General features: G+C 39.9%; 2 protein-coding genes across 2 annotated transcripts in view; one reads left to right on the top strand and one right to left on the bottom strand.

Moving 5' to 3' along the window:
• Positions 1 to 23337, top strand: part of Plod (procollagen lysyl hydroxylase) — a 550148-nt gene that overhangs the window by 36149 nt on the left and 490662 nt on the right. The window lies entirely within an intron of this gene.
• LOC143028296 (immunoglobulin domain-containing protein oig-4-like) overlaps positions 11029 to 23337 on the bottom strand; it is a 101132-nt gene continuing 88823 nt past the window's right edge. Inside the window, exons 2-4 of the mRNA XM_076190171.1 lie at positions 18448 to 18821; positions 17758 to 17907; positions 11029 to 14315 (exon numbers count right to left, since the gene is read on the bottom strand). Coding sequence (XP_076046286.1) covers positions 14157 to 14315; positions 17758 to 17907; positions 18448 to 18783 — 645 coding nt within the window. The 5' untranslated portion in view covers positions 18784 to 18821 and the 3' untranslated portion in view covers positions 11029 to 14156. The remainder of the gene's footprint in view (positions 14316 to 17757; positions 17908 to 18447; positions 18822 to 23337) is intronic.

Raw genomic sequence — 23337 nt, 5'->3', positions numbered from 1 at the left:
TATGTGGAACAAGGAGGATGGGAGGGAATAGCAGGAAGGGTAGTGAGTGGTGGAATGATGAAGTGAAGAAGGTAGTAGAAAAGAAGAAGCAAGCATTCAGGAACTGGTTGCAAAGTAGGATGAGAGAAACGTATGAGAGGTATGAAGAAAAAAGATGTAAAACAAAATATAAAGGAGGCAAAAAGGATATTATATGTAAAATAGGAAAGGAGTATGATGGAAATTTTTTAAGTAATAAAATGATGTTTTGGTAGGAAATCAGGAGAGAAAGGGGAGACGAGTCAATTAGAGAAGAAAAGGTAAAAGGCACATATGGACAGATGTTAACGGAAGAGGCAGTAAAGCAAAGATGGGGAGAGTATTTCATTTGGAGAGCTGTTGAATGTGGAGGAGGATAGGAAAGGATTGGTGGTAGCAGTGAGAGCCACTAAGAAAAGGATTGTGATGGGAGAGGAAAATGGAGGAGAGATAAGAAGAGTTACAAGTAGTTTTCAAAATGATAGGAGTATGTAAGGCACCTGGGTTAGATGGGTGTCATGCAGGGTGTCTATAAAAGGGAGGTACAGTAATGGTGGGCTGGCTGGTGAGATTATTTAATGTGTGTCTAAAGGAGGGTAGAGTGCCTGAGGACTGGAGGAGTGCCTGTATAGTTTCCATTTTACAAGGGAATATGGGAGAAATGTGAGTGTAGTAGTTTCAGAGGGATCAGTTTGTTGAGTGTAGTTAGGAAGGCTTATGGGAGGGTTTTAATAGAGCAGATTAGGAGAGGAACAGAGGGAGTAATTGGTGAGGAATAGTGTGGGTTTAAGAAAGGTAGGAGTTGCGTGTATCAGTTTATTGTGGTAAGGTAGATATGTGATAAAGCTTTAGGAAAAGGTAAGAATGTTTTTTGGGCCTTTGGATTTGGAAAAGGCGTATGATAGGGTAGACAGAAAGGTACTGTGGGAGGTTTTGCATATATGGGATTGTGGTAAAGCTGTCAATGCAGTCAAAAGTTTTTACAAGAGTAGTGGAGCCCATGTTAGATTTAGAAATGGAGAGAGCATGTGGTTTGAGGTAAAGGTAGGACTGTGTCAGGGATGTGCCATGTTGCCCTGGCTGTTCAGTGTGTACATGGATGGAATGGTGCAGGAGGTAAATGCGAGGGTAATGGGCAGGGGACTGAAGATGGTACATGGATGGAATGGTGCAGGAGGTAAATGCGAGGGTAATGGGCAGGGGACTGGAGATGGTTAAAGGAAATGGAGAAAAGTGGGAGGTGAGCTAGATGTTGTTTGCTGATGACCCTGCTTGTGGCAGGGTCAGAGGGGGGATTAAGGCAGTTAGTGATTGAGATTGAGAAGTTATGCAATAGGAAAAAAAATTGAAGGTAAATATGGGTAAGAATAAGGTGATGTGATGTACAAGGGGAGAGGAAGGCAGCAATTTGGAAGTAAGTCTTAAAGGAGGGAGGCTGGAGGAAGTGGATAGTTTTAGGTATTTGGGGTCACATGTAGCAGGAAAAGGAGTGAAGGTGGATGTAAGTAGTGGATTGAGGGAAGCAAGTAAATGCCTTGGGGGATTAAAAATTGTGATGAGAAATAGGCACCTGGAAATGGAAACAAAGAAGAGATTATATAAAAAGGTGATTGTATCAACAGGATTGTATGGGGCAGAGACTTTATTTGAGAGATGCAGAGAGGAAATGTTATATTTTTTTTTAGATGAAATGCCTGAGAAGTATGGCAGGAGTTACAAGGTTAGATAGAGTGAGAAAGATCAGTAAAAGAAGTATGGAGGGCATAGGTGGATGGTGTCAACTTGAGGGGATGACTGAAGATGAGATGGATGGATGGGTTGAAGGGGGCATTGAACAAGTATAGAGTGCCTGTTTAGCAAAGAAGGGAGAAGGCAGGAGATAGGGGTGAGTGAAGAGTGGATGTGTATAGATACTGTGATGCAAGGAAGGGAAGGGCAGGGGATGAGGGAAATAGGGGGTGCTTATGTGTGAGTGATATTTTGAAGTATCCCAAAGAGATTTTCCCCTGTTTTCTCTTTTTCTGCATGAAAGGATAGAGAGGGGGGGGGGGGGTTGGTGATAAAGTGAAGCAACCTTACCATGTCTTGCTACATTGCTTCTGACCCAAGGCAGTGGGTGGAATACAGGGATGACTCTTCATCCATGGGGAGCTAAGATAAGATGGAGGAAAGAGTGGTGGATGGAAGTGAAATGGGTAGCTGTGTTCCCAAATCCTGGCAATGTGTTTTGGAACTTGAAGATTACAATTATTGCATTATACTAATTACACACATGAAAAGGAAATTTTTTATACATTTGGGAGTGAAATTTTGTCCAGTTTGATTAACATTTAAGTTTTCAAATGGATTAAATGTATATGAAAATTTTATCCATGCATTTTCTGCCTTTCCTAAACTCACACTGTTCTTCTGTAATAAGTTCTACTGTTCCCCTCCTAATCCTCTCTATCATCACCCTCCCATATATCTCACCCACTACACTTAACAGACTAATCCCTCATTCATATTTTATTCCCTTTTCTTTTGTAAAGTGGAACAATACAAATGTTCCTCCAGTCTTGAAGCACATTTCCCACCATAAGACACACATTGAACAACCTCATTTGCCAATCCAATATAACTGTCCCTCACTTCATCAGTCACTCCATGTGACATCCATCTAACCCAGGTGCTTTACCAACTTTCATCATTTTCAGTGCTCTTTTGTATGTCATCTTTTCCTATACCCTTATCATTTACTTCTCCCATCACAGCTGTTTTCCTAGCATCTCCCACTGCTACAATCATACCCGTCACTAACCTCCTCAGGTTTTAACAAATCCCATGCATAAAAAATACTGTGGCAGAATTCTTTTCCCTCCACAGGGAAAAAAAAAAGGTAGAGCTACTGAGGTGGCAAACCACAGGTTCAAGGGAACAGTATAAAGGAGGGACAGCAGTAGTACAAAAGTGTCATCATTCCTGTATGAGTAGAGATTTTAAACTAAAATAGACAAAATTATATGTGGATCTGTTCCATAGAGGTGTCTCAAAACAGTCCCTACAGTATTGGCTGCATGTTACCATGCAGTTAATGCATTGGTAAGGATATGTTTTGGCCATGTGTTGATAATTAATTTATCTAATTTTAGTTGGAAACCTCATTGTGATATTTTTTTCTTCAAAGATAGTAGAGTTGAGGATATATAAAAACAAGTGAACACAGCAATAATTTTATATCCATAACATTAAATGCGCAATAGATGTAGGAAGGACTATAAATCCAGGATAGAAGGTGTTTACAAATTAATGGATACATTTCAGGATAGATTTGATAACTGTTGTGCACTTTTCTTGGTGGACCAATTCATTTTTAAATTTATTGCCGGTGTTCTGTTCAAAGCAGTATTATTTCTTTATCTTCTCTTTCTCATGATTACTGAGGTGTATATTTCAGTATAAATCAGTTTGTAACAAATATAATATTTAGAACAATGTAAGAAATAGTTTAGTAACTATTAGAATTAGTCCTAAGAAAATCATTACCATTAATATTCAGACAAATTTCATTCAAGTCTTTGGGTAATCATTCATTTAGTCTATTGCCCCAGGGCTCTTTTTTAGGAAATCCATAGCTCCCAGGTATCCAGCAATGGCCACCTGTTTAGCCATCATGTTACTCAAGGAAGAGATATTGTGTTTGAAGATTGCAGCTGCTGACAGTTTTGGTAAAATAAACACCAATTGAAGATGAATCTTTCATATGTACAATGTTGTGCTCATTGGAGCTCTTTTCAAGTGAAACATTGTAATTTAATAAAGGCTTCATATTTAAATGGTGTTGATTCTGCCAAAAGAGATATTGTGTTGTCTAGGTAGGGTGAAAGTAGGGCAGTGCAGGAAAGGTGTTCTTTGTCTTTTGTGTGGTGATTGAATCAGAAGCAGTTCAATTTTGTGGCCAGGCCTATTTTTTATTGATACTCTCAATGCTAGAATATAGTCTAACATAGTTATGCCAATGTAGTTCGTGCTTATTGTCAGAGTGATTTCTCATTTTGACTGGGGTTTGAGGAATTGAGGTGGAGTATGGAGTTTGGTGGTCAATCTTTGAGTGTTTGTTTTGTGATTTGGGTATGTATGTGTTTTAGGATGGACATGCTCTGAGGTACAGGTGTAGGTTGTTGTAGATATTTGAATAGTATGCTGCTGGGATTTTTTTCTTGCATTCACTTGGTTGGACTTGTATTATATGGTGGGAGGGATGGGTGGGCTCTTGCATATAACTGTATACCTATAAATTTCATGTGATTTGTAGGGAGGATTTCGGTTTCTGTGTGTCAATATTCTGTTGGGGTATTCTAGTGTATCTTGGAAACAATTCTGTGAGGTCATAGTCAAGTTTGGTTCTTATGGGTTATTTTTATATTGTGATTAGCACATCTTTCTGCTGTCCAATACCAGTGCTTACTAGATCTTAAAACATGTAGTTTCTTGTTTGTTATCGCTGTTATATGCCTGAAATGGGGACTGAAGGACATATATATATATATATATATATATATATATATATATATATATATATATATATATATATATATATATATATATATATATATATATATATATATATATATATATAAAATGAGGCCATGGATTTTAGGATTTTTGTCCAATGTTAGAAAGTGGCTGTTCAATTTGAATGTAGGGTGATTCATTGATTTATGGTTGTCTGAGGTGAACACTGTCACTGATGATAGTGAAGTAATTTTTGAATTATCATTGCTAGTTGTAATACTAAATATTTCATTCAAACTACTTGTGTCATTGAAATGCAAATACTGATTTTGTATTTAGTTGTATATATGTTTTTCAGGCAGAGTGACCTTTAGTATTTGTGTAATTGAGTTGATGATTTCTTAAAGAAATGTGGAAAGAAATCTATTATGGAATAATCAGCTGTTAATCTATCTATAAACCAATAGGCTTTTTCCACCACATTAGGGAGGTAGCCAGCCAAGGCATGCCCCCACTCATCCCACTCTCACCCCATCAATCATTTCCCTTTTATCTTGGCTCCTTGTGGATGAAGGTTCATCCCAGTCCCATGCCTACTGCCTGGATCAGAAGCAGTGTAACAAGACACAGCACATCCACAGCAGGGCCAGTCAGTTCATTTACACAGCTGCCCTCATTCCTTGTCCCCTCATGTGAGAATAGAGAAGATGAGTAGAAATCCCTTGGGGCTGCATCAGGTTATTTTCTATTCACAACCATTTTCCACTCACACCTGTCTCTTGACTTTTCCCTTTGCTGCTCAACAGACTTTCCTCTTTTACTCAAAGCCCCCTTTCACCCCATCCATCCATCTCACTCTTGGTCTACCCCTCAGGTTTACTTCCTCCACCTCTGCTTTCCACACACTTTTTGATAGTCTTTCTTCATTTATTCTTTCCATGTGCCGAAACCATCCCAAAATTCTTTCATCTGCACTATATGGTAGCTCCTTTTCCATCCCTGCTTTTCTCACCTCCTCATTTCTCACTCTATCCCACCTCAAAGCACCCACCATACTTCTGAAACACTTGATCTTAAATATATTCAAATATCTCCTTTCTGCTCCCTTAAAATTCAGTTCTCTGCCCTATACAGTATCATAGACTCAATCACCCCTTCATACAGTCTTTTCTTTGCATCCATCCCCAGATGCCTATTTCTCATGACACTTCATTGTTCCAAGACATGTACTTGTTTCCCTCACTACAGTTTACCTCCACCCCCACTCTTCCATTCCATGCTACATGCAAATATAATTTTTAAAACTATTTAATTCCTCTAACATTTCTCCTTTGACACTTACCTCCAGCTTGCTGCTACCCTCACCTCTTGTATATCTAACCACTTTGCTCTTACCCACATTTACTTTCAACTTCCTCCTTATGTATACCATCCAAACTCCGTCATTATTTGTCACAAACCCTCCTCTGACCCAGCCACAAGCGTAGTGTCATCAACAAACAACAACTGGCTCACCTCCCACTTCTTTCCAGTCTCTCTAACCATTGCTAATCATTTGCCTGTTACCCTTGCACCTACCTCCTGTACCACCCCATTCATGTACATATTGAACAACCAGGGTGACATAACACACCCCTAGTGCACCCCCAATTTCACCTCAAATCACTAATCCTTACCATTTCCAACCCTAACACAAGCTGTACTACTCATGGAAAAGTTCTTGACTGCCCTTTGCAACTTTCTCCCTGTGTCATATATTTGCAATTCCTCCCACAATACCTTCATGTCTACCCTGCCATAAGCTTCCTGTAAATCCATAAAGGACCAAAAAACATTTTTACCTTGTGGGAAAAAGTTCTCACAAATCTGCCTTACCACAAAAATTTGAGCCATGCACCTTCTACCTTTCATAAATCCACACTGTTCCTCACCAATTACTCTGTTCCTCTAATCCTCTCAATTAACACCTACCCATATGCCTTTCCATCTACACTCAACTCTAAAACTACTACAGTACATTCACATTTGTCCCTTCTTCCTTTGTAAACTGCACTCTTCCAGTCCTCCAACATACTACCCTCTTATAGGCACAAATTAAACAACCTCGTTAGCCAGTTCCTCTCTTTGTCAGACACTCTGAATAACACCCATCCAAATGAGGTGTCTGATCAGCTTTCAAGATTTTCAATTTTCCTAGTGTCCCACTTTACCTATATCCCTGTCATTTTCTTCGCTCATGACTATAATTTTCTTGGTTCCTCCCACTGCTACAATCTATCCCTCCCTAACCTCTTCCTTGAGGCATTATCACAGTGGGCTATTTTTCTTCCGACGGTCGGAGCAGATTTGCAGGAAGGAATCTGATATGCTGGAGGAAAATAATATTCCTCTAGCATATCAAATAACAGTCTATGTATTTTTGTTGAGTAAACAAAATAGTTTGCCATAGTGGTGTTACAGTGAGAAAAGTTCTGGAGGTGGGCCACCAATTAATTGGAGGTTAGAGGAAATATAGCCCAGTGTGATAACCCCATTATTCAACAACTCTGTGAAATACTCTACTCATCTTCCTCATACCATCTTCTCTTCCATTTGTCCATCTGTGCCTTTTACCTTTTCCTCTCTAATTAACTCACCCCCTTACTTTAAAATTTTGTCATGTTTGCACCCCATTTTACATCTGTTTTCTTTGCTTTCTTCACTTTACATTTTGCTTTTCCTCTCTTCTTGTATCATATACGTTTCCCAAATCCTACGTGATTGCAGCTGCTAATATTGTATAATTATCTGAATGGCTGATAGGTACGTATATTGAACTTTGTATAAATACATATTGCATGCAAAGAGATATATTCTATTATTTATATGTATTAAATATGTGTGTGTATTTTGAGTTGTACATGTATGTAAAAATTATTATTGTCACTTTATACCAGCATATCATTTCATTTTGATATGCTTTCTTTCTGATAGAGCCATCTTATCTAGTAGGTCATACATTTAACAGGAGACAGTAGAATTTCATAAAGACAATCTATTATTGAAGGGAGAATAAAGTGCTGATTTATTGTATTATCAGAGATGTGACATACAGAATGAATTGTTGATTTGATCAGATATTTAGGATGTGCTTGTAAGTATTTTATGATGTTGTGCCCATACTTGCTATGTCTTGATTACTAAGATTAACATTGTGTTTATAGTATCACAAGGAGCTAAGATGGAAGGAACAACAGTAGAGTTTTTGGGTGGGTGTAGGATGGATGAAGGGTGCCTGGGTGTGTGTTTTGACAGGGGCATCTGAATTATAAGGGGGAAAGGGCCTTTTGGTGTATGCATGCATGTATGTTTATAGCATAAACATTGATAAAATATTGATAAGTGTTTAACCATATATATGCAGAATTTACCCATGACTTGAATGAAATTATCTGGTGTTAGCCAGGACAAAAGCTGAAGGGGGTACATTTTGATAGTTTAGGAAATGCTCTTCAGGTGAATAAAATTGCCAGATATCATCCTAGTTGTAAAGGGTGTCTTCTTGTTTGAGGGATTAAAAATAAGTGTATTACACATCAACAGAAATAGATGTGAAAGGATTACACTATAACTTTTATTGTGGCCCCATATGCAGCTTTATATTGTAAGTCAAGGGCTATTTTGTATAACTTTGATATGATTGCATTTGGAAGTATTTCTAATACACTAAGGTTAATCTAAATGATATCCTAGGTCTGGTTGGAACACTACGACTTGACACAAGTGGTAGTGTTTCATAAAGTGCATCATAAGAAATTGCTTGACTCATGATGCTGTATTATCTCCATCAGGTAGCTAAACATTCACAAAAGATGTTTAAATTTTGTTGTCTTTTTCCATGATATTTCTCAAAGAATGGTTAGTGTTCATGCACTTTTCTGGAAAACTATATCTTAATTTTACTTATGTATTGATAAGCTGATAAGAAAAATGAATGTTAGCTAACTGTTCAGATCAAATAGGTAGAAGGTTTTTCTCACAACTTTTGTATGGAAAATAAAGTATTTGAATGGTGGTTACAATTAATTAACACTGAAATGCTAATTACATTAGAGTAACACATAATAAAAAGAAGATTAATCACAGAAATGTATGAGGGTGGAACACAGCACATTACAAACCAAGACTTAGTTTTACAAAGTTATTAATAATCAGACTTTATGTTTTTTTACGCTTTTCATATAGATTTGTGGTTTCTAATTCTGACAGACTTTTTAGATGTTGAATATATTAGGTTCATGTTACTTCTCATTGCTTTACTTGTGATTCAGGGAGATATATATATATGAGAAGTGTGTAGCTGTTGTGCAGGTTTATACAGTATTGTATTTCAGATAACATTTGCTTATGATTTTTTCATTTAGCTGATAGTGCTTATAAGTGGTTTTGTATCAAAGCATGTTTGTTTATGTAGCTAGTTATATTTGTATTTCATTGCCAATTACCAGTGTCTCATGGGGACAATATCGCTTTGAAGAGATGGAGTCATAGAGGTGGTAAAGGAGATATGTAAGGAGGGTTGTGGAAAGAAGAGGTTGTAGAAATTAAAAGTGATCAGCATTCTTCTCTAATTGGAGATTAGTCTCCAACCATGAAAGAATGTTGCATGATTATAGTATCACTAAAGTCCCCAAATTATTGGCTGCATAAAACTTGTTGTCAAAGTGTTATATAGGGATTTACTTAAGTGGTTAATATATTTGTTGGTGAATGCTCCCGTCAAAATATTTTTGTGTTTGTGCTTATGTGTTTATTTATGTAATTACACTTATCAATTTTAATGTACGTGAGAAAAGCTAAGGTCCTGTCCCTTTATTTCCATTGATCAAACTTGGCTTGAAATTTGTTTTTGGCTGGACTATTTCCTTGCTTACTTTGTTGCTGAATTGGATGCATCTGTACAGAAACTGTATTTCTTGATATCCTTTGGGCTCCTTGTCTCTTTATTTTTTCCATTGATCTCGTGTCACTCCCATTGTTCACTTTTTTCATTAATCTGAACATATCAGTCATGCACCTTTCTTTTAATAACGTCATTTCCAGTTTTCATAATTTTTTCTTATGATGTTTGCTAGGCTGGAGACTATTTTGGTTGTTTTTATTTCATGTTTTAATATCCATATTTGTAAGGGGATCATACCACTGCTGCTCGTTCTAATCTGGGGTGGATTAGGATCTGTATGATTTTTTATTTTTATTTTATTATTATCATCTCTGTGTAGTGACACCCCACTCAAATAGTCATCAACAGCTCATAAGTATGTATTTACCTAATTGTAGTATACAGGAAAGGAGCAATGCTTACTGGGTCCTGTCTCCTGTTTTGTATATATATATATATATACCGTATTTTCCGGCGTATAGTGCGCGACTTTTTTCCGTTGGAAGGGCCTAAAAATGGGGGGTGCACGTTATCCGTTGGTGCGCATTATCTACGGCCTACGATAAAAATTCTGCGGCTGTGTGTGTAATTTTTTTTCACAACAATGTGACGATGTTGGCCATCACAAAGTCGGGAGGCACACTTCTCCGTGACGTTCCGTGAGAACAAGAAGAACAGCCATGGTGACATGAAAGAATACGCCAGCATGGGCTACCGTATATAAATATTTGGTATAGGTAGGTATCTATCGAATCTTATTTTTCATGTTTAAATTGGCCTAAACACCATGAAACATGATCAATATTCATGATATTTGCTTATGTTCACAGCATCTTAGTTTGAATTTTTATGTTGGCTTTGTTGCTTCACTTTAGGTATGGTACAAATTCTGTTGCGGCCGTTCATAAAATCGTGTCAAACACCTGACTACAACACCCTCTTTCGGGAGTTATATTAACTAAATGTCACCTCGATGAGATACTGTCCTATTTCACCACTGTCATTGCAGGTTCAAAGCTAAAACGAAACAGTCTGTAGTTTGTTTCAGTATTAAATAAAAAAAAAAATGGTAAAGACGAATTATTTCCTCAAGATATAAAATGAAAATTTTCTGTAAAAATCCCGAAATTTTTCTGTATATTTTACTTTCAATAAACTTTTTTAGATCATATTTCCAAACTATTTAAGCTACAAAGTAATAAGGGACCAACGCACAACATGAGTCATATACCGGTACATGTAGTTCTGACTTTTTCTTAGTTGTGTCCTGATTGATGCCTAAACTGACACTTAATTTAGTGACAAATCAACAGATTTCCCAGCGGTGGCTCTAACCAATGAAAAATACTTCTCCATGTAACCTCGTTCACATGATATAAATACCGAGGTAAAACTGCGTTATAGACAAATGCGATCGGGCATGCGCGTTATACGTCAGTGCGCGCTATCTGTGTACTGAGATAACGAAGTGCATGGGTGTGCATTATAACCCGATGCGCATTTTAAGCCGGAAAATACGGTATATATACATATACATATATATATATATATATATATATATATAATTCATTTAAAGTTCCAACTTTGAACTCGTGTATTGTTTGAGCATGAGATATATCCCCTTCTGAGCTATTCAATGTAATTATGCATCTGTATGGAAAATATTTTTCTTCACATCCTTTAGACATATGGTCTTTTTTCCCATGCAAGAGGAATGGCCAAGTCAAAGCATGCTTTGACTTTTCATGGGAGGAAAAGAAATAAAGGGGATCCCTAATCCCTTCATTCTATCCCATTTAGTCACTTATTACAACACATGGAAAAAAGTGACAGCATTATTATCCTCTTCCTACAAGTTGACAAATTAAAGATCTTGTTAATGTGCGTATTAGATGACAAATTGTCCTTGATCAACATTTGGGTCCTCTCACTCACATAATTATTTCATTTCCCATTGAGTAAATCATTGATTGCCACATTGTAGTTTTGGTCATTTCCACTATCTTGCATTTTTTGCATATGTGTATTTATTAGCTTTAAATTTATTTATGATTTTAACTTAGGCTGTATCTTCTATGCTGTTATAGGAGTTGATATATTTGTGCAGAAAATAATGTTTCTTCATACATTTAGTTATCTTCAGCTTGATCCCATGGTGCTACTATCCCAAACCAAGAGGTATTTTCTCTCAGTTAATGATCTGCTGCAGTCAAGTCACCTCTTTCACTTCTTTCTTTGAACAATGGCAGGTCCAGTGCTTCTAGTTTCTCATAGTTTTTATATCCCTCACTTTATGCAGAGTCCATACCACCACTGCATGTAATCTAGGGCTGATCAGGTATTCTATGATATTTTTCGTTACCTCCTTGTCTTTGTAATAAGGGATCAGTGATAGGTACCTGCTTATGGTGGTTCTGCACGATAGACAGTGTTGCCGTCCATTTACAAAACCCATCAACCCCATCACCTTCATCAAGAGGTGCAGCTCTGAGGGGCTGATATTTTCTTAATTTCTGGATTTGGCCCAAGATCTATCAATTTGGAGAACTGACAACTGGTGACTGCTCCACCATCTTGCCACTCTCAGCTGCTGACAGAAACTGTCCTACACTAGTACAACAAAAACAACAGTCTTGAGTTTCTTCCCAGAGAGATCAATGGGAGGGCCCAAGGACTATTGCTAATCACTGTAGGGCTGCATGTTTCCAGTCATTGAAACTCAAGTCAACAATTATTTATATTGTTATGTACATTTTCAGTCTTGCCTGTGATACGTCCATAGTTAATTCCAGGATCATGTGTAGTGCTTTAGGCAGCTGACATTGCCATTGTCTATATTTCAAGCTTTCAACATCAGCACCTGCCTTTGTACAGCCAGTTTGACTTTTATTTCTCCTGACCCTGCCTCCCATATATTTCACACACTGCTTATGTAATACCCCATTTACAGACTTGACCTTTTATTATACTAGTTTTTTCTTTTCCTTCATTCCCAAATCCTTTGTCTCCTAGAAGTACTGTCATGTAAATGTGTGTGCTTGAACAGATTTGCATGCCTCATATTTTTATATGCAATTGTTTTGAATGTTGATTTCACTTAGAATTTATGTAGTGAAAAATGTTGGAAAAAGTGGCCAGATTTTTTTGGAAGACATTTTATGAAAAAGTGTGTAGAAGAGCAAGATATCTAAGTATTTTGAAAGAATACAAATGGTAGTGATTTATATAACAAATCACATGTTTCTCCTTGATAAATCTATATACTTAGACAAGAAAAAGATGAGATTTAAAGTAACAAGATTTGTGTCCTTGGGTTTCTTTAACTGGAAACTTGCAGCTATACATTAGTAAGTAATAATCTTTTGGTTTTCCCATAGATCTCACTGGGAAGACGTATGTTGGACTGCTGTGTTATATTAATATGAATCTGTTTCTTTGTCACTGGCTGGTAGTAGGAAGAGAAGGAGTAGGAGATTTGTATTAGTAATTTGTTGCAGATAACCAGCACTTGTATAACTTGGGGATAGTATTGCACCAAAGAATTGAAGTCATAGAGGTGGTAAAAGAGAGATTTAGAGAGAGAAGTAGGGGATCAGTTGCTAATATTCAGCTTTTCCCTTGTAAAGAAATGAAGGAAAGTTAGTCAGAATTGATATAGGGATTTTGGGCATTGTATGGAGAGTGATTGCTAGCCTCTTACAGCTGTATCTCCAGATACAGGTGAGCATAGTGAGTGGATTATAAGTCTAGAGACTTTTGTCTTTCAAGACCACTACAAACAAGTACCCATCATTGGTCCATTAGAATTAATTGGAACTACAAACAGTTATCAGAAATTATTGCTTAATTAATTGTGTTACCAACATATCAATTTAGTGTACAGTGTCAGGTTGCTTGTGTTAATGTAATTAATTAAGTCCACAGATTTTGTATATATTTCAAAGTTATATATATATGAAGGTTATATTGTATACTTTGATGCTACTTCAAGGATCCAGTAGAACTACAAAATTAGTTTAGGTGTCAAGAGGAAACTGAGACATATATTCTTGGTGATGACTGGGAAGGAAAGGGATGATGATAACATTAGGAATATATCAAGGCTGTGATGTTACCAGTAAATAGGATTTACAAGCAAGTATTAACAAAAGTCTTATATTAAGTTATTGCATTGAGGTTTTTACACTAAATTATTGCATTATGGAGTTTTACTATATTGTTATTACTAGTGTTAGAAACATTTGATATGTTTGTTTTCATTTGGAACAACATTTGCAGGCAGTTGACAGTATTGCCACATTGAAGTTGCACCCTCTACTTCTACTATGACCAATACATACATATCTTAAATGGTGTAGTTACTAGAGTGGGTACTTTTTCATTATTTGTTACTAAAATTAAAAAAAAAAAGTATCAGAGCCTGTAAAATAAACTCTTATGTTAGTGTGGCTCAAGTTGAATAGAGGAAGTTGGGATGTGTCAATGAGTTGTCTTGGTACTTCCCTACCCCCCTTTTTTTCACCATTTGAATGGTGCATCAAGTATGTGCTTTGTGAGAATCCTGCATTACTGCAGAGATTCAAAACATGGCCACAGAGAGTGAATTAACTTAGGTCTCAAATTTAAAGGATTGGAACTACAATATATTTAACAGTCATCTGAAGTTGTCTTTTTTGCAAAAGAACCATTTGAACTCAGCATTGTAGGTGGTTAGGACTCAGTCTTAAGGTGTAAATTCAGCCATGTAGGTTGTTCGGAAAACCCTTGTGTCCACAGCATACTTGTTATTTGCGTGACATTCGTAGATGCCTGCATCTGCCTGGGAAGCTGGGTCAATCTCCATCTTGCTCTTTAGGCGGTTGCCCTTTTGCCACTCATGCAACTGTGGACACGGAAAGGAGAAACATCTTGAAAACAAAATCAGTGGTGTTTTTATATTAGAAGTATATATATACATATACCAAGGGCTTTTTCCCCCATACAAGGGAGATAGCCAAAGTCAAAGGCACAAATCCACTCCCACCCATTTTATCCCCACATACTCCACTCCCATTCTCTACCTCTCCCTCTTTTCTTGGCTTCTTTAGGATGATGGGTCATCCCTGGATCTTGCCCACTGCCCTGGGTCAGAAGCAATGCAGCAAGACACAGCACATCCATAGCAAGACTGATTTAATCAGTGATCCCCCCCCCCCCTCATGCAGAAAAAGGGAAGACAGGGAGAAATCCCATTGGGTTGGATCAGAATATCATTCACACATACTCCCCCCATCCCCTATTCACTCCTTTCCATGCATCACATCATCCATACACAACCATTCTCCACTTACCCCTATTTTCTGTCTTCTCCCTTCCTTCCTCAACAGACATACCCCCTTTCCCAACATTCCTTTTACCCCATCCATCCATCTCATCCTTGGTTGCCCCCTCACATTCACTCTCTCCACCTCTGCCTTCCACACTTCTACTAATCTTTCTTCACTTTTTAGATAAAAACACTTTTAGATTATATTAGAAGTGCAGATTAGAAAGGCTTAGTTGTTCAATTGTTATAGTGAGATATATAAAGGAATAATTTGAATAGGATGAGGAATACAGTTTAAAAATTGTATTAGATTGAAACTTTGTCATTACATCAGAAGATCTGAATTAATGTGACTACTAAAACTTATACATCATTTCTTGTCATTTCTGGGCAAAACTTATGCAGTCAGTGCACCATATGGGGTAAGCTGTCTGCCATTTACTACACATGGTCTTTTGAAATTTTATGCAAGAAAAAAGTGGGTGAAATTTGTAAGTTTTGTAAATGCATTTGATAAAGTATCATGTAAAAGATTACTGTGGAAAGGAAAATGTAAAACCTGACCTTTGGATAGGATGAATGATTTTTTTTTTTATAAATGAAAAAAGACAATAGTATGGAAGTATTTAGGATAGAAATGATAAGTGAGGCCATGGAAGAATGTAGCAATAATGCTCATATTATTGATGTAATTCAACAATATCAGGGAGAAGTAGATAGTATCATTCACATGTTTGCAAATGATTCTGAAGAACTGAAAAGAATGGGAAAATAGGTTTTGTATTTACCAAATGTACCTAATTGTATTATACAGGAAAGGAGTAGCGCTCATTGTGTCCTGTCTCCTACACTCCAATTTATCATACCTTGCCTCAAAGTCATGTACATTTCCAACTTAATCTATATCCTTGATTTCCAGTCGTCATATTTAGATGTGAATTCCAGCTTGGGCAATATCGCCTTCCAAGCCATTCCATATATTTGTGCATCTTTATGGAAGACTGTATTTCTTTGCATCCTTAATTTGTTCTCATGACCTCTTAAAGTCTTCCTAACTTAATCAAGATATCTCTTCTGTCAATGTGATCATATCACCTTTTTCTATTCAGTTGTTCAAAGTTGTCAGACCCAGTGCTTTTAGTCTTTCCTTGTACGATTTATCTGCCAGGCTGGTGACCAGTTTGGTTGCTGCCCTTTGTATTCTCCTGATCTTGCTTATATCCTTCACTCTCTGTGGGAACCATACTACTGATGCATATTCCAGTCATGGATGGATCAGAGTTTTGATGAATTTTTTCATCATCTCTTCATCCATATAGTTAAAAACCACTTTAATCTTCTGCAGCAGTCTGTATGTCTCTCTCAGAATCCTGCTGATATGTCTTTCAGGTAGGCCATCTTTTATCAATACAACTGAATCTTTCTCCTCTTTTGCTTTTGTGATGGGTTCACTTCCCAAGGAATAGTTTAAAGATAGTCTTATGCAACTACTGCACATTTCTAGTATTCTACATTTTTTGGCATTGAACTTTATTTCCCATACTTAGCTCCATGACCAAATAGTGTCTAGGTCTTTTTGCAATAGTTTATTGTCATCCTTATTTTTTGCTCATCTCGTGATATTTGCATCATTAGCAAACATGTTGGCATATCTTGTTCTATCTTGTATCATGTCATTGACATAGTCAAGAAACATTATCGGTGCAAGCATTGAAGCTTGTGGAACTCTGCTTGTTATTGCTCTCCATCTTGACATATTATACTTTACTTACTACTGTCCTCATGGATCTTCCCTTCAAAAGATCTTTCAACCATTTGAGTAGTTTGCCTCTTAATCCTCCAGTAAGCTCCATTTTTCACATAAGTTGACTGTTATGTAATTTATCAAAAGCCTTCCCCCAGATCTAGGTACATACAGTCCACCCATCCCTCTCATGTAGAATATCAATTGCTCCCAAGTAAAAGCTTAAAAGGTTTGACACACATATCCATGTCTGAATCCAGACTGAGTGTCTGTCAGAATGTTCATCTCTGCAAGGTATTTTGTCCATCAGTCTTTCACAATCCTTTCACATAATTTCACTATTGTGCTGGTCAGTGATAATGGCCTATGATTATTTATTGGTGTCTCCTTACTTCCACATCTGTAAATTGATACCACATTAGCTTTTTTCCAATCAATTAGCACTATGCCTTCCTTTAATGAACATACAATAAGACTGAAACTTGTCTGCCAGTTGTTCCTTACATTCTTTAAGTATCCAGTTTGAGATCTCATCGGGTCCTGAAAATTTTGTCACATTCAATTATACCAAAAGCATTTCCCATACTTCAAAATTGATGTCTTCCAAAACAGATTTCTTGCTCCCCTTGCTTTATTGAAAAAAAAAAAAAATCAGTTGCCACATGGTCACTTTTTCCTATGGGGCAAAGGTAGTTCAATAAGCTGATGATGTCTGGCTCATTAGATAGTAGCAGATCTAATCTTGTGGAAATGTCATCTCCTCTTACCCAAGACACTTCCTTTACCTACTGGGTCATTGTTTTCTCCAGTGATATACTTAACAGGGTATTTACCCAAGAATCTATCTTGCCATTACTTTCCATTCCGATTGTACAGTACAGAAGAAGATAAATGCTTGGGCCAGAAATGAGATGTGAAATTTGATATGAATAAAAAAGCAAAGATTAGAAAAAAAATAAGAAAAACAGATCATATAGAGGAAACTATTCAGAAAAGTAAAGATATTGACCAGGTGCAGAACATATTGGCTTTAGGGAGACTACAAAGGCTTTTTCAAGAAATGGAGACATTATTTACTGCAGAAAATGAGTAAAAAGTTTAAATAAGAGCTTTGCAACTCAAGTACCACAGTTCAATTGGTAAATTCATCTGTAGACAGTAGTATAAAAGCAGTGGATTCATTGATTGGCATTTCTGTACTTCTCTGAATTATTGTATTATTTCTACGAATTATATCATATTAGGAGCTCAGATACAACTGATAGATTCACATACCTGCATGTACCTATGAGCATAGAGCTCCACACCATCCTTAAACCAGGTGATCTGGGGAAGTGGTGTCCCTCGAGCAACGCAAAGGAACATGATCTTGTGGCCCAGTACATATCTATATCTGAAGTGGGATGCCTTGGTGATCTTGGCACCCTGAAAGTCAAACAAAAGAGTTACTTGAGGTCAGAGATTGCATACATGTTGCATTGACGCCATCTTTGTTTACACAAAGTTGGACAATGCTTTGAGTTTATATACCCATTAGAACCAACAGAAAGTGGGATAATAGAATTAGTTTCTTAACAATACATTATGGAAGGGAAAAGGGGACAAATATGAATATAGTGGTTTTAGAAGGATTAATCTATTAAATATAGTCAATATGGGATGGTGTTATTGAGAGGATTAGGAGGGGAACGGAGGGAGAAAATCCGGAAGAGCAGTGTGGGCTTAAGAAAGGTGCATGTATATATATATATATATATATATATATATATATATATATATATATATATATATATATATATATATATATATATATATATATATATATATATTGTAGAAGACATATGTTCTCTAACTGAGGTTGTGTTGATAATTTTTGTAGTAAGACAGATATGCTCTCTCTCGCGGGTGACTTAACTCATCCTTTCAACATGAGAAAGCTGTGCGCCTTCTCACCGAGTCACTCACCTTTGGGTTGTTGTAGTACTTTTTCGCGGTCTCGGAGAGGTAAGCTCCTGGAATGGGCTGGAAGTGCTTCCGTCCTTTGTACTTCCCTTGAAGCCGTCCACGAGGGCGTCGCGCCTCGGTGTAGGGCAGTACGAGCAGGAGGGCCACCACCAGCACCCACGCTGTCAGTACCCCCACGCCAGGACCTCGGCCGCCACTTCGCAGGCTGCGGCTGTAACCTTTGGTGATGTTGATGTGATGGCTCGGTCTTGGGTGGCTGCTGTTGCTTCGGCTGTTATTGTCGCTGCGTTCAGTGTTCGGGTTCTCGGCCTCTCGGCTGGAAGTCGACATCTTCATGACAATGGGAGCTTGTTGGGGTCCGGAGGAAGAGCTTTCTGGGGGGCGAGAGCAGAAAAGGAATATATTTTAGTGGTGCGGTTGTCATTGCTTAGGATCTCTGCGTCTCTCCTTCTCCTCTTCCTTCTCCTCCCTCTTTCCTCCGCTCCCGCGTGCGTTTCCATCGTCTTGTTCACGCACAATTTCACGCAAACTGCAACACGATCTGCCCCCGAACTTCTCGCTTTCCCTGTTTGGTTTCCATTTCGCTTCTCATCTTCTGTAACCACCCAGTCCTCTTCACCCTCCTCTTTTTCTTCCTCCACCATCCCCCACTCCCTCCTCTTCACTCTCCCCTCATCATACTTTCCCACTTCGCACTACCTTTATTCCCTTCAATTTCCATTTCCATTCCCTCCATTTACCCTTTCCATTCACTTCTTTCACGTCTCTCACTCTTTTCCATTTCCTGGCCCAAACACTTCGACGGGGGTACTCGAGCAGTTCGATGTTTTCTTCGTGGTTCCTCCGATGACTTTTTGAGCAATTTGATAATTCTTCGTGGTTCCTCTTGCTTCCCCCTTCCGTGGGAAGTACAGGGAAGAAGAGAGGGAGAAGAAAGATCCGTTGTGTTCATATTTGATCCTCTCAGCCTTGTTTACGATATATAGGCCCTAGAAGTTCCCATTACGAGACGAGAATTTTATCTATTTGGTTATTATTTATTTATTCTTAAACGAAAACGTCTCTCCTAGGAATAGAACATCTCTCGCGGGTGTGTTTGTGTGTACACCAAGGACCGGGAAGCTGAGGACGACTAGACAGAAGGAATCTGTTTCCACTTTAGGGAGGTCGAGGTTCCTTTGCTCACTTCGGGAAGGTCGAAGTTGGCTCGCTCACTTCGGGAAGATCGAAGTTGGCTCGCTCACTTCGGGAAGATCGAAGTTGGCTCGCTCACTTCGGGAAGGTCGAAGTTAGCTCGCTCACTTCGGGAAGATCGAAGTTGGCTCACTCACTTCGGGAAGGTCGAAGTTAGCTCGCTCACTTCGGGAAGATCGAAGTTGGCTCACTCACTTCGGGAAGGTCGAAGTTAGCTCGCTCACTTCGGGAAGATCGAAGTTGGCTCACTCACTTCGGGAAGGTCGAAGTTAGCTCGCTCACTTCGGGAAGGTCGAAGTTAGCTCGCTCACTTCGGGAAGATCGAAGTTGGCTCACTCACTTCGGGAAGGTCGAAGTTAGCTCGCTCACTTCGGGAAGATCGAAGTTGGCTCACTCACTTCGGGAAGGTCGAAGTTGGCTCACTCACTTCGGGAAGGTCGAAGTTGGCTCGCTCACTTCGGGAAGGTCGAAGTTGGCTCACTCACTTCGAGAAGATCGAAGTTGGTATGCCTGGTTGCCATCGCATCGAAGATCTCTGACTAGAGAACCGTTGTCCCATAACAACCGGCAACGATCATCGGGATCTCCTGTAGGATCTGTCGGGGGAAGGAACGATGGGATCGTGTTGTGTGGGTGTGAGGTATCTGTGTCGCCGGCTAGGAGGGGGAGGGATTGAACTGTAGCCGGTAATGATGATGATGATAATGTGTCATTGGAGGCAGAAGCTCCATTTGGAGGGTGATGGGGGTGATGGTGGGCTTTAGAGACGGGAGACAGGAGAGGATGACCCTCTCCGACGTCCGTCCCGTGACCACCCCCTGTTAGTGCTCATCGTTGGTCTGTGTACACGTGGGGATCTCAGTTTGATTCCCCGCGTAGCTTGATCGTGTATTCAGTCTGTTGACTTGTTCCTCAATGTGTTCGTGAACTTGTTAACGTGTTTGTTTAGGATAGAAAACCTGGTGAGCTTCTTTGCCTCATCTCCATCCGGCCTTGATATGGACCAGGGTGGATACACTCTTCTCTGTTGTTACCCGTTGTACTCTGGGAGCAGAAGTGAAAGATTACATGGAATAGGATATCGTGCAATGCTGGAAACGGTGAACGGTCAAAGAGAATGGTCGAGTGGAGTTCGTGTCCGCGGAACACTGGCACACGCGTGCTCTCACTCGCTTGTACGCACACTCACTCGCGCGCGCGCTTTCTCTCTGGCTTTCTCTATGTCTTTCTCCCTGTCTCTGTGTTTCTGTCTTCCATTCTCTCTCTCTCTCTCTCTCTCTCTCTCTCTCTCTCTCTCTCTCTCTCTCTCTCTCTCTCTCTCTCTCTCTCTCTCTCTCTCTCTCTCTCTCTCTCTCTCTCCTTTCTCTTTCTCCCTCTTCCTCCCTCCCCCTCTCCCTCCCTCCCTCCCCCTTCCTCCCTCCCCCTTCCTCCCTCCCTCCCCCTCTTCCCTCTTCATCTTCTTCTCTCTCCCCTCTTTTCTTTCCCTCTTCTCTCTCCCTCTCTCTCCCTCCCTCTCTGTCTCTCCCTCTCTGTCTCTCCCTCTTTCTTTCTCTCTCTCCCTCTCTCTCCCTCCCTCTCTCTCCCTCCCTCTCTCTCTCTCCCTCCCTCTCTCTCTCTCTCTCTCTCTCTCTCTCTCTCTCTCTCTCTCTCTCTCTCTCTCTCTCTCTCTCTCTCTCTCTCTCTCTCTCTCTCTCTCTCTCTCTCCCTCTCCCTCTCCCTTCTCTCTCTCTCCTTCTTTCTATCTCTCTCCCTCTCCTTTCTCTCTCTCTCTCTCTCTCTCTCTCTCTCTCTCTCTCTCTCTCTCTCTCTCTCTCTCTCTCTCTCTCTCTCTCTCTCTCTCTCTCTCTCTCTCTCCACTTGTGCCTCTTCCTTCTTGTGCCTCGGCATGCACCCTCCGCTGCTCCAGACTCCACCTCCAATTCACTCCCACCCTTCCTCCTCCACACACTTCACCGCCTCCTCCTCCTCCTTCCCCTCCCCCTCCCCCTCCCCCTCCCCCTCCTCCTCCTCTCTTCTCCACTGCCGTAATGCAATATTTTTCCGCATCGTCAATTTATCTTCCATTATGGTTCGCCACTTTACTTTTTTATATATTTTTTACCTTCATTACTTTGGATCCCTCATTCTCCTCACCTATCAACTCAACCCAACCCAACCCATCTTAACACAGCCCATCCTATCCCAACCCGTCCCAACCCAACCCAACCCAACCCAACCCAACCTAACCCAATCCAACCCGATTCAGCTCAACCGGGCCTGACCATACCCTGTGTAACTTCTCTTCCGTCCCACTTTTCGCTTTCTCCTGCGTCGTCGTCGTCGTCGTCGTCGCCGCTGCATCTCACTTTACGTTGTCTCTTATACAAGACTTGGAGAGTCCAGGAGGGAAGTATTGGTGGAGGAAGCGAGAAGCGAGAAGCGAGGGACAGAGGGGGAGAGAGAGAGAGAGAGAGAGAGAGAGAGAGAGAGAGAGAGAGAGAGAGAGAGAGAGAGAGAGAGAGAGAGAGAGGGAGGTGGCATTGGAGGAGCGGAGGCTGCTGGCTGCTTTGGGTGGGGTGGGGGCGAATCAGGCTTGCAGGCCAAGTGTCTGGACAGATAAGACAGGAGGGTTGGGGGGCGGGGGGGGGAGGCGAGGATCCAGAGCCTAGACATCAAGCTGGAATGAGGAGACCTTGGCTTGGCTTGGCTTGGCTTAGCTTGGCTTGGCATGAGGACAGATTAAAGTCGTAGATCTGTCTTTCTTGTGTGTGTGTGTGTGTGTGTGTGTGTGTGTGTGTGTGTGTGTTTGCTGTATATCAGTATACACAAACACGCATATATGTATGTATATGTGTATATATATATATATAATATATATATATATATATATATATATATATATATATGTAATTGTGTGTGTGTGTGTGTGTGTGTGTGTGTGTGTCTTCGTTGACCATATGTGTATGTGTTCATGTATGAGTATGTATGGCTATTGTGTGTATGCTTGCGTGCGCATGTATATGTGTTTTTACATGTATGGGTGTGTATAACCATTATGTGCGTGTGTGTGTGCGTATGCGTGTGTGTGTGTGCGTGTGTGTGTGTGATTTGTTAGTGGAAACACGTTGGTTCGTCGTATTGTTCCCAATTTTTTTTTCTCTCGAGTTTTAAGTGCTGACAGTTTTGTGTCTCGCGATTACCCAGCTGGGATGGAAACAAGCAGATACCTCATAGAGGTGAGGTGAGGAGAGTGGGAGGAGGAAGAAGATGAAGTAGGAGGGAGATAGAGAAGAAGAGGAGGAGGAGGAGGGGAAGAAGGAGGATGAGAAGGTGGAAGAGGAGGAAGGGAGGTAGAAGGAGAGAGGTGAAGAAGAGGTGAGTGTTAGGCGGATGATAGTGCCTCCTGGTGGATGGAGGAGGCAGTGCGATTTTATTCAGCTGAGAATTGTGCCCCCCCATCCCCCACCCTCCACCCACCCATCCATTCACAGTCTGAACGGGACCGCGGTCGCTCAAGACCCAGTTCAGGAAAGGGGTCTCACCTGTCGGTGAAAGAAATTCATGTGTCGTGTAGTCGATTCTGTCGGTATGGTGGAGATGGTGTCGTCACGTGGTTGTGGATGCGTCGAGGGATGTCATGAATGGAAGGATGGGTGGATGGTTGCAGAGAGCCGGCTGATGTGCTTGTACACTTTTTTATTATCGGGTCTACCTTTT

Source organism: Oratosquilla oratoria, chromosome 9, assembly GCF_046742065.1.
Source record: "Oratosquilla oratoria isolate Oo_2021 chromosome 9, ASM4674206v1, whole genome shotgun sequence".
NCBI classification, from domain to species: Eukaryota; Metazoa; Arthropoda; class Malacostraca; order Stomatopoda; family Squillidae; genus Oratosquilla; species Oratosquilla oratoria.
Note: the sequence above shows the minus strand (reverse complement) of the source record. Positions and strands in the feature narration are given on the sequence as shown.